At 31.5% G+C, this 12,419-nt stretch overlaps 1 protein-coding gene across 1 annotated transcript; it reads left to right on the top strand.

Annotated features, from left to right (window-relative positions):
- Window positions 1-5,917: 5,917 nt before the first annotated feature.
- On the top strand, window positions 5,918-10,995 carry LOC127846390 (leucine-rich repeat protein soc-2 homolog). Its single transcript, XM_052377603.1, has 3 exons — window positions 5,918-6,019; window positions 6,347-6,383; window positions 7,481-10,995. The coding sequence occupies exons 2-3, from the start codon at window positions 6,360-6,362 to the stop codon at window positions 8,840-8,842; spliced, it is 1,386 nt and encodes a 461-aa protein (XP_052233563.1). The 5' UTR covers window positions 5,918-6,019; window positions 6,347-6,359; the 3' UTR covers window positions 8,843-10,995.
- The last annotated feature ends 1,424 nt before the right edge of the window (window positions 10,996-12,419 follow it).

Raw genomic sequence — 12,419 nt, 5'->3', positions numbered from 1 at the left:
ATATTGTCCATGCGCAAAGTTGGATGCAATTACGATTAGAATTAATCATACCTGACAGAATATTTATCAACTTTTCAAATTTAAATGTCTTCAGCTTGTCAGTAAACACATTAACTGCAGAAAAAATATAATTTGGACAATGACGACATTTAAGGAAACGTCTAAGTGTACTTAGACAATAGACCACACATTGGATGAGATTATCAACCTTCCATATGTCCTCGGGATATTTTTCGATAGTAAACAACAGTGCGGTTTTCATATGAAAAGTGCTTACACGGTAATCAACAACAGGTCTCAATAACTCTTTTCTAATAATTTTAGTAAGAATGTAAGCCTACATTATAATGTAAGCATACATTATAGTTCGCATAAATACAGCAGACAATTAATGTCGTTATACATATGTATCATGTTAATAACTTGTGAAGTGTGAATTAATGAACATACACGGCTTTATAGATAACTGATAAGGGTTATTACTTTTGAATTGCAAATAATACAATATATACATTTTGTATAACCAATTGCGATTTAAATAAAAGTTGAAAACTTTCCAAAAGAAACTAGAACAAACAACTGATTTACATTCATATGGAAAATATTAAACACACCATAACATTTATGCGCTATAATTTATTTTATTTGTATACCACATTTATATAGCGCCCTTTTCATACTCGCGGGTGCGTTCAAAGGCGCTTTACATGTTTTTCCCTGATCACCGAGTCACAAGTCGTCAGTTAACATCTTGGCGCAGTATGCAGCCACGGCACATTGGCTTATTTCCCTAACAGGTACCCATGTATACACCTGGGTGGAGAGGAGCAGATGTGGGATAAATTTCTTGCTCAAGGAAATTTCAGTTGTCAGGGCGGGATAATGTACAATGTCTGAGGATGTTTCGTTCATTTGTTATTATTTCATGTGAAGTTTCATGTCAAAATGTGTTTTCGTACATTATGTTGAATTTGTAAAACAAAGGACACGGTAATATCGATTTTTTATGTATAGCCTTATAATTTTCTGTTATAGGCTGAAATACAGAACGTCTGGGCTAGAAATGAAGATTCCTGGAGATTCGAACACGTTGCTTACAAAGACCATGAGATAAACATCTGTATTCGTACCATAAAGGCTTAAACTGTTAAGGCTACAATGGTTTTATAGCGTGAAACACAGTTCCAAGTTATACTTATTCTGCTTGGAGCGACAAATAGCGCTTGCGTTTGTATCATGTTTTGATAAATTATTGAAATTCAAATGTATCACAATCGGCTTCATAGTCAGAGGAATACAATCAAGTTTAACAAAAATATAACATTATAAAATAAGACCATTCATTCTTTGTGTTTCATTTTGATGATTAGATCAACGCCATTGTTCAAAATCTACCTATACAAATTCTTTAACTTTTATTTGCATTTCTTGGCTGTTGCGATTAAAAAAAACACTTAAGTATTGACAATCTCTTATTTCTAACTATTCAGCGTACCAACTACAACTACCAAATAAGTAACTTATATGTCATTCGTAACTTACTATATGAAACGTTAGTAAAACGTGGCTTTTATAGAGGACGCACAGAATATTTTTTGCAACGATGAAATTTTACTTACTGGTAAAGGGCCCTTCTTTACGGCATTTCACTTTGTGAATTCGTTCACAATTATGCATCTAGATACACCTTCATCTTTAGTCTAAGCTGACAATGGCCAATTGCAGTTTATTTTCGGCAGTATTGTATTTGTATCCGCTTATGAGGTCACTACGTAATTGGGATGTAACAAATGTTCAAATAGCAGATCATGAGTTATTGTTGTATAGCGGAACGACGTACAGAATATTTATTTATTTAAAAAATAAATATAATATCAGGTTGTTTTGACCTGTGCTAAAAGCCCTGCTTACCTGTTATAAATACAAGTCTAGCTGATGTTAGCACAATTAATCTCCAAACAAAACCTGACATAAAAGACTAGCCGTAGGATGTATCTTTGAGAACTAAGTATTCTCTTAGAGTAAATTTAGCCTATAGTTTGAAATGATTAATGTTCATTAATGTTCAGTATATGCAATGATTAAATGTGCCTTAAAATACTAAATGTACATTACTAAGATAATAATCGACACAGTAGAATATTTTTTTTAACATCTAAACCATCTTTTTAGAGAAGTTTATCATGTACGAACACGATGTTGATAACACACACGATTTTATTACATAGCTGTTTTGTTTCTGTTGTAAAGTTTAAGTAAGTCTGAACTACATTAAATAGTTACAGGCATTTGCGATATTCACAAACAGTAAATAAAGATTCCCAATGAATTAAGATTTGCACAGAGTTTATCAAAAACTAATATAGATGAAGAGGTTAAATTATCATGACCATGATGGAGTTTTACCAATACCAATATACCGACTATGGTTGATTGTGTTTTGTTAAATTTGCATCGTACATATATAAAGCATTTAGGCATGATAGACTAATTACAAATGTTATTTTCAAGCGTTAGTATTTGCATCGACTAAATATTGTTTTTGTTTGCTGTGAATCTTTTATTGCCAAAATAGACATACCAATATTTATTAATCTGTCGTAGCGTTGTTATCGTAATTACTCATAGTTTGCGATAACTCTAAATTTTCGGACAACACGTTTTTCACCAAAATAACAATTGTTTTATGACTTTAAATTTTCGAAAAGTCGGGATTTTGTCCGCAATTAAGACTCTAAATTTTTCTAACAGTTGGTTTTACAATGCTATTTAAACAGAATTCTGTCGCATTATCTGGTGGCACTTCGATCACGCGTTTTTATAACTGGATGAAGGTAATAAAAGGCAATGGCATTTGAGTTATTGTGTAAATAACTGTGTATAACGGCAATAAAGCATGGTTTCACCAACCTGCTCAACATATATAAAAGTAATTTGCACTATACGGCGTGGTGTTTTACGAGCACGTGATCATATCTGTTGGCACACTTGACGCAATACAATTTTCATATCCGTATCCGGTCGTCAATGCACTATACTATCTCTAAATTCTCGAAAACATTTATATTTTGTCTCTGAATTTTCATTCACTTGTTTTTTAAGAATATTTTTTGTATCAAAATTTTTAGACACGAACAAAGCAAAGTGTCCGAAAACTTGCTGTAATGTGCGATTTTCAATTTCAATGTTGAAAGTTATCTTACTGTTATAATATATTTACCTTCAAAGTATTTTAATTTTAATTGATGTGTTGCTTGAACAAGTATGTTGCATTTACATGTTCACAGATTGGACAACAGGGTCTTTCATTTCAAAAAGAAACATCACAAAACAATCAATACACTTTTAATCCTAGCTTTTTTTTAATTTACTAACAAATAAAAAAAATAATAAAATGAACCTTACTAACAACTTTTTATAAAAAAAACATTTGTTTGTTTTAACCCAAATGACCCGGGATAAGCGCGTTAAAATTTGATCAAATTATTCAAAACTTTCTAGGCCATGCTTTGGTAGGAAATGTATCATCAAACTGTAAAATACTTAATCTTGATGTATTGATTTATCTTAATTGCAAACCGTTTATTGTTTTTAAGTCGATTTACATATGTTTAAAGCAGTATAATCTAACCTTATTGATAGTTTCTACAACCATTCTGAAAATGAAAAAAACGAATGTACGTGATAACATACTCGAATTTATGTTTACAAATTTCGAGCTAAATGCAATGCTGTCTGAGATCAAAGATGTTGCGAATATAGAACGCGAACTTAGCTTGTCATAGAATGTTCTAAATTGTCGTCAAGCTTGTATTATTTAGTTTGATATACACATGGCACGACCGTGTGACTTCCCACCGTTGATAAGGATTTTGAAAACTAATATGGGATCAAAATATCATTGATTTAAGGACTCACCGAAAACATCACGTTTCAGTGCGGATCGGCAATTTGTAAATAAAAAGAACAATCTAGTCTAAAACGACTTACTTTCCGCCGTGACCAATTGGTCCCGCAAGTGGTAACGTGACGTGACCGTGAGGTTGCCTGACCGCCTCATCCTCATATTATCAACATATGTATCAATTTTACAGAAAATTAGTTAAATGGTATATATAATTAAGACCAGAGTACATGTATATATTAAATACTTAAACAGCCCGTGTAGTGTTGTAGGTACCTGGAATGTGCATGTATTTCGCATTCTGACAATGATCTAAATAAGAAAATGAGCTGATTGCATTTTTTTTAAGTATTATGAAAAAGGGATGGACACAAAAGATACAATTAAGGCGGCTTAATTGTGTAGCTTAACTGTAAACGGCGACCTTCACCATGGGCTGGCCCGTAAGCCCTAAAGGTTCTGCGCGTTGTCCCAATGAATATACAACAGAACCATGTTTATCGATATAATTTAAAAGGAATAGGGGGCATTGGGCGGAAACGGAACAGAGGCTCGATTATGGGACACCCCATAATACGATATCTTAAAAAAAAACTTAAAGTACAAACAAAGATTCGTGAACATCATTCAACGTGTATTGGAGATATTGAGAAGATCCTGGCGGCCCATACGTTTTCAGAGTTGTGTAGGAGCAAACATTTGATAACGACGTTTTGTTAGGTCAATTGAGTGTTAAATATGGAACGTGAATCTAGAATGTCTGGATCAGACAGGATGATGACATCAAAGGGCAAAATTTTACTTTAAAGTTACCACTCCTTAGAATATAATACTTTTCATTTTAGTCTGAATTGCTCTTTACAAAAATAATATTTGTTCTGTAACAAGTACACTAAATACGCGTTGGATGAACGAATATTGAACAGAAATAAAACTGATTTATATGCTCACGACGTTTCAGCAGCCATAGATCACATATGTTATACGGAATTACCAATATCATTTAAATACCGATTATATGAGATTCGCTTATTGTAATGATTACAATGATGAACCAATTTCATCAAAGTTTTCATACAGGTTTTCAGACTACAGATTTAAAATTTGCTGTAAACAAGCAGCATCCGAAAAAGTAATCCAAGTTATCGGGATCCAAATCGTATTTCGTCTATTACGATGTCTGTTTAAGTTTCGAAATTTAGTTGTAAATATAAATGAACTCGATGTTAATTCGATCTGCAACTATGTTAAATGCAAACTAATTTGTTTATATGACAGTAACATTAAATGTCACAAAAAATTCCGCAGTGGACATTACGGACTAAAAGGGTACATGTATATTAAAATATCAATAGTACAAAATACAGCATTGTTTGGTTCAGTAATACGAATGTGAACGCATGAATGGTTTATTATTGGGTTGATTAAGTAAGGCAACATTAAATGCACAGCTTCAAATAGTTATACTCATTTTAAATAGCCTGTAAACTTACATGTAGCCGCAGTGCAATTACATAAAGTACAAAAACAATAAATGGAATACAAGCAGGAGCAAATTACTTCGCAACCAAACTATGTTTGAGTTGATGTGACCATATAGGCTTTCCTTTGGTTTACTTAACCATTTAATTTACATATTTTGAGTTAATTAAATATGAAAAATCAACAACTCAAAAGACCATTATTGAAATAGAAATCAATTGTCCTGAATGTTTTTGCATGTGGTTGCAGTTTTATTACATACGAAAAGGGAAATCGGCTTGTTTGTCAAACACAAATCTACCCACATACATTCATCTGTAGATTTGGCAAGTATTTAACAGCATCTAGAGATTTTGATTTGATAATGAACATACCATCATTTTCAAATGCATTAGTTGATCTGTGTTTTCTCATCAATACGAAACGTAAACATATGCAATTATTACACATGAAGCAATCGGTCAGCCAACGTTATCTTTGAATAATATCGGCAGGCGTTTAATGTCATGGAAACTTGTATTAACGTTTGCTCGTTCGTTTTCTTTTTATCTGTCCTTTATCTCCAATAGGACTAGACGTGTCAAAGACGATCAGAACAGCAAAGTAGACAGTTCGTTGAGTGACACTAAATTGGTGAGTATATAATATCATATACTAATTTCATGAAGTAACCTTTATTGCAAATATGTTTTCAATACTTGCATATAATGAAACAATACATATAAAAGTAGCAAACCGTGTTTAAATAATGCCCAAGGAATATAGTCACTGGGGATACTTTTGTTTACTGCAACATGTAAAACCATCAAAGAGCAAATTACCTTTAGTGTGTATATTGTTTTCCACTTCGTAGAACTGTATTTCAATTAGATGATTTAATTAATTTTTCTACTTTCGGATTAATGTTATAAATATGATCATAATTTTATATGTACATTGTTATGTTGTTGTTTTTTCCAGCGTTCGATAAAAAATGGGAATCCGGATACTAGTTCTGGTATACATATTTTTTTTTATTATTGAAGTTTAATAAATCCAATAGACTCAGCAGCCAGCGTTTTTAAAGCAAACTATTACATGTGTCAAATTTACGATTTATGTTGTTTTATGATTATTCAACTTGTATTAATAAATACTATCGAATATTTTAACGAAAATAGTTCTCACATTATATTAATTGTGGCTGACGTTACTATATTACGCAATCTGTTCCGTTAGATGAACTAAATTGTAAGATTCATTAAGATCATCTTAAATTCGATTTATAGCTAAATCATTAAAAAAAAACTAACACACAAGCACATTTTTTCTTCTGATACAAAGTAGCAGACCCGTTTGGTTCACTTTTACGTATACGTATACTATTAAAAAATGCAAACAACAAACAATCATTAGCTTTCGAAAATTGTGCTGAAATACAAAGAAAGAAAGTCCATATTGGAATTGCAATTAATATATTACCAAATTTATTTCGGATTATTTCACAGTGTAAGTGCACCAAATGTTATTTAATGTAAAATGAAAATAGCTAAGTAAGTTAATCGTAAACCCTGTTTACAAGTTCCTTTTTTATCAAGAAGCAACTACCCTGCTTGGATATGTATAATACTTACACTCAATTTGTAGCTTATCTTAAATACTATAAATAAAGTTGTTGTATTTGCCTTTTGTATGTGTATATTTGTTTCTTTTAGAAACTAGATAAATGCTAGATAAATGCATATTTTAGGCTATTCAATCATTTGCATTAAAGAAGAAAAATCTATTTTAGCTGATACTGAAATTAGAAACATTGAAATAAAGTGAATTATACAATAAATACTGTTGTGTATATTTTGCACTCCTCTAATACAATGTTTTGAAAAAAGGGCACGTATATGCATTTATATTATAAATGCGTTTATGTAGGTTCGTCTATCAAACTAATAAATTGGACAAGCGATCAAACTCGAACCATATATATTTGTTTTTATCTGCTGCATGCATATTAAATACATCGGCTAGCTTCAAAAGTTTAGACTCTCACACACCATAATTTGTAATCGCTTATAGTAAACGATAATGCATGACCTATTAAAATATCTTTATTTTAAGGTCTATTTGCTGATAGGCGTTGGGTACGGCTTTCTTCTAGATGATGTTTGCTCGACCGGCAACGTATGCTCTTGTTCTCAACATGGCATATACTGCGATGGAAAAGGATTGACTGAGGTCCCAGCATTCAACATTCCTGGTCATCAGATTGACATAAGAGACATATTGTTGAGAAACAACATTTTAAGCGTTTTAAAGAACAATGCATTCAGCTCACTGCAAGGTCATGTCAAAAGCATGTTAGACATGGACATTTCTCATAATAATATATCTGTTATGGAAGATACTTGTTTTAAAGGGCTCGAAGATAAAATTTTCATGTTAGATCTTGAAAGCAACAATTTACATGCAATTCCAATGGCCATAACAAGCTTAAATAGACTTTCCGAACTGTCGTTGAGTTTTAATCCAATACATGTGTTAGATCAAAATATTCTCTCAATACTAGGCCACACACTATCAACCTTTAAGTTAACTTTGGAACAGTTTCAACGCTGGCCTAATGGGTTTCGTTATCTTTTCGTACTTAAATCATTGTTCATCTCGAAATATAATTCAACAAGTATAAAGAATTCAGATTTTCACTACATGGCGAATATGCATCTTCGCACTTTGGCAATTTCGAATTCACCTTTAGAGGAATTTCCAGTTGGCATATGTGACATTAATGAATTGACTCATTTAGATATTTCTAAAAACTCATTCACCGATAGAACTAAAGAGTTCTTTGATGTATGTCATACACCTCAACGTAACTTAATATTTTTATTCATGCAAAGCAACCACTTTGGTGTGTTTCCTGACATTGGCAAAACATTTCCAGCTATTCGAATTCTTGACTTTTCTGACAACAATCTTAATTACATAAGCGGCGAACTGACTCCAATGCCAGCTCTAGAAACATTGTATTTGAGTTCCAACAATCTGGTACATTTTCCGTCTGCGCTATCAACTTTAGCACCAAATGTTCAGTCAATATACTTACACAGGAACAAAATTGTTGACATCGGCAACGCTGACTTAATGACTTTTTCACATCTCGAAAATGTTTTTTTTGACCACAACCCGTTGGAATACTTGGCAGCGTCTTCTTTTGCTCGCAACACAGTTTTGCATCAAATTGGATTATCTGACACCAAACTGTTGACCGTTCCTTGTGCGCTGACGTCTCTTTCGTACAATTCAATTTATGTGGATCTCTACAATACCACTTTGGAATGTGACTGCAGAATGAGCTGCCTTTCCCAAATAAACTTGTCTAAAATAAGGTTTTCAGGTCACTCTCAATGTACACAGCCAAACATTAGTGTCACAGATTTTATTACAACTGTGATACAAGCAAATGCATGTGCAACAAAGTAAACTTACTTTCTTAGAACAAATATAGCGCTCTTCTAGCTTCTGATGCATGTGGATAAAACCATGTTAAAAATACTATTTAAAATGCGAAGGTCTAGTATCATACTTTAAGCTGCTTACTTTTGTTAATAGACTTGTTTGAAATTATTTTATCTAAGGTTTACAATATATTTATAATAACTATATATGACAATTATAAATTATCATCAGCAGTTACATGAACTTAGGATTGTTTGTAGATATCGATAATATTTTCATTTATAATCAGTATTTTTTGCAGTTCGTAAGTACGGATTTTGAGCCCTTGGTGTAATATATGCTATGATTATAAAATGTTAAGTTGCATTTTTCTGTCTCAAGCTTTTTCTGTTGATTGCGAATGTTAATATAATTGTACAAAAACAATACATTTTAGTTGATGAATACTTTGTTTATTCGTATATGGAACGTGAGATTTTGAGTGAATGTAATTAATTTACGATACAGACTTTACATGGCAATATTAATATATCAATATACAAACTATTTCCTGTAAAAGCCTATCATATACCTGTTGTTAAATTATTAAATATGACGTTTGTCGTTTGCACGACGATTACAACTTTCTATTGGAATGCATTCAATATACGTTTACAATAGCTAAATACATATCATTCTGTTAAAAAACGACCATTTGATGGAAAACATTTCCTTAAAAGCATAATATGTTTGCTGATAATGCTTTCATAATCCGATCAGTTAATAATTAGGTACGCGATAATTACTATGGCATGTTTTCACGATCTGACTTATCGAATGAAATTACAGAAAAATGGATTCAATTAATGATATGTTTTAATATGCAGAGGAACATTATCTCATCTGTTTCGATGATGTTAACTTGCACATCGGTTCTTTCGTTTAAATAACTGTTTATGTTGAACCTGAAGTGTATAGTTGTTTATTTAGAAATGATGTTTTCGTCTTATAAAGTTTAGCTTTGTATATGTATATATGAACAGTGTTATTATTATCCTCCCTAACATCACATGTTTCTTCGTTTGTGTATGACATACGTTCGCTCTTTAGAATTGGATTGTTGAAATTTTGTGAAAGATTCAAAACACCATGAACTTGTGTAAACGACAATGTTTACATCAATCTTGCTGAACTAAATTCTTTACACTGACTTTGATGAATTAAACAACAGCAAATTTCTGACCGTGACGGATGTTTTCAAATTTTAAAAAAACATGTATGACGCAGTTTGTTCATCTTATTTATAATAGCGTGATTAATTGTGAAACAGACAACTGTATATTATATTATGTTAATTATATTACATTTCGGTTAAAATGTATTTTTTTTAAGTTGTGTTGTGACTATGTGAATGATACATTCCTGTGTTTAATGTTTATTTGTATGCATCTGTTTTGCTTTAAATGTTTGTGTTGTTGACATGTACCATCATTTACTTAAATTGTCATAGGTCTTTTGAATGTATTTCATATAGCATTATCAAAAATATAATTTATTCCGTGTATCAATTCTTAATTATTTAATATCTGTTTAATTCACAACAAAACGAGATTTCCGTTGTTACCAGGTTTAATGAACTATTGTTTAATGGACGATCAAAAACTGTTCTTTAAAATAATGAATACATTTCATTTTTGTTTTTATGATGATACTCATATGAAGTGTCTGTTGCACCATAATTACTGTACAAAGTATATATCGATTGTATTTTTCTGTAAATAAACAATGTAACTAATTGTATATTATCATAAACAAATAAGCAATTATAGTATTTGTTTCTAGATGCATTTCGCTAATGGTATCCTCTGTTACACTGCTAAAGATTTAATTTATATGACCTTACATAGAGTCATTATATGTTTAATTTGCCATAATTTAATCTAATTAATTCAGAGGTGTTAATAATGTGTTGTTGATTAATCACCTGATGGTTTGTTTTTTCTGATTTAAATGAGAAATGAAAGAGAAGTGAATGTGCTTGACTCAAATAAATAAAAAAGATTGTATTTGGATTTATGAACAAAGCCATTGAATATACAGAATATTTACAATTTTCTAACCAACCTGTAAAGAACACAGTGCCAACAACGACACATATGTTGCTTCTATACGCGACAATAAACGGTTCAATATAGGTATATGTAGCACTGTTCACTTGTCCTTTTCTTAAAACATATATACATTAAAGTATTGAATATGAGAGGTGTACTCAGTAAGTTTAATTGTTAAGCACTTACCTTAGTTTTCATTGAAGCTCTTAATATCTTATTCAGCCTTTAGTAATTCAACACTAACTTCATTATTATTGTTTCATTACATGACGCTTAGGCGTTATCAACTTGCACACGTGCACGCTTGAGACCTTCATTTTATGCTTTGGAGTCACTGTAGGATGTTATTCAAAGGCTGTAGAGTAATAATAAGTAACACGTTTGCCCACATTTGTTCATAGATACCGCTCGTCGAAATCGGATATACAAAATCAAATTATTGTATTGCTGTCATGCTTCCTTCTTGCGTTTTTTCGACACCTTTCGAAACCTGTGTTATGTAGCGAACCCATCAATATAACGCGTCTGTCGAAATACTATACAACTATTCATTTATTTAAAACAACATATTAGAAAAAAAATTGTTGGTTAATATTACGAGCAGAGTATTCCACACATTAAAACAATGCACCCGCATGCATATATTACGTACACAGATGCATTCAGATACACGATTGATACGTTCGATGACACATGGTAAGGTTACTTTACTTGTCGCTTGTTTGAGCACTCTTAGGAAAACAAAAGTGACATGCTCACATTTTACTCAATAAAAACTAATAGTTTCAACTTATGTGTTTTTTTTAATGTTCGCATGGAAAACGTATGCAATGACTTCAAGGGATACGAAATAATCCATAGGGTTTGAATGCCCGGCATAATATGTTTATACTATGTTGGCGTCAACCGAAAGTGTTTACTCCTTCATTCGCATTCGATGAAGCATCAAATACATAACAAATTATTTAAATTATTTTTTTAAATGATTTTAAAAGTTAATATTGTACGGGTATCAATCATCTTACGTTTAAACTTAATGGTAAAAAATCAAACCCAGATGACATTTCATATTCTTGTAAAGCTCTTATTTTTATAACCGATTGATCAGTTATGTTAAATTATATGTTCAAACACCCTTTCAATAGAATAATTACGTCTTATTTGCAAACAGTAAGTTTTTGCAAGAGCAGTACAAACGACAGAATATATGAACAACATTAATATTATAAGTTACTCCCAAACGTTGTGACTATTTTGTAAGGCAAGCACACTTGTATGTTCGTTATTCTATAGCATGCTGATAGATGCATTGGATTTCATATGTTTCTTATGTTTTGTTAGTTGGTCTTATAAACCAAACTATTTTAAAATGTGATAATAGTCGTGTTAATTGAGTTCTAATAGATTGTATTGTTTTCTTTTGATCATGCTATCAGAGTTCCACTTTTTTATCTCTGTCTTTAAAATATTTACAAACACAACGAAGTCACGCACTGATAGTATTTGGCATC

This window comes from Dreissena polymorpha, chromosome 9 (assembly GCF_020536995.1).
Source record: "Dreissena polymorpha isolate Duluth1 chromosome 9, UMN_Dpol_1.0, whole genome shotgun sequence".
Lineage (NCBI taxonomy): Eukaryota > Metazoa > Mollusca > Bivalvia > Myida > Dreissenidae > Dreissena > Dreissena polymorpha.
Note: the sequence above shows the minus strand (reverse complement) of the source record. Positions and strands in the feature narration are given on the sequence as shown.

Coding starts and splice junctions, on each gene's coding strand:
- LOC127846390 (XM_052377603.1), top strand. CDS start 6,360: ATGGGAATCCGGATACTAGTTCTG. Junction 6,384..7,480: donor GAATCCGGATACTAGTTCTG/GTATACATATTT, acceptor CTTTATTTTAAG/GTCTATTTGCTGATAGGCGT.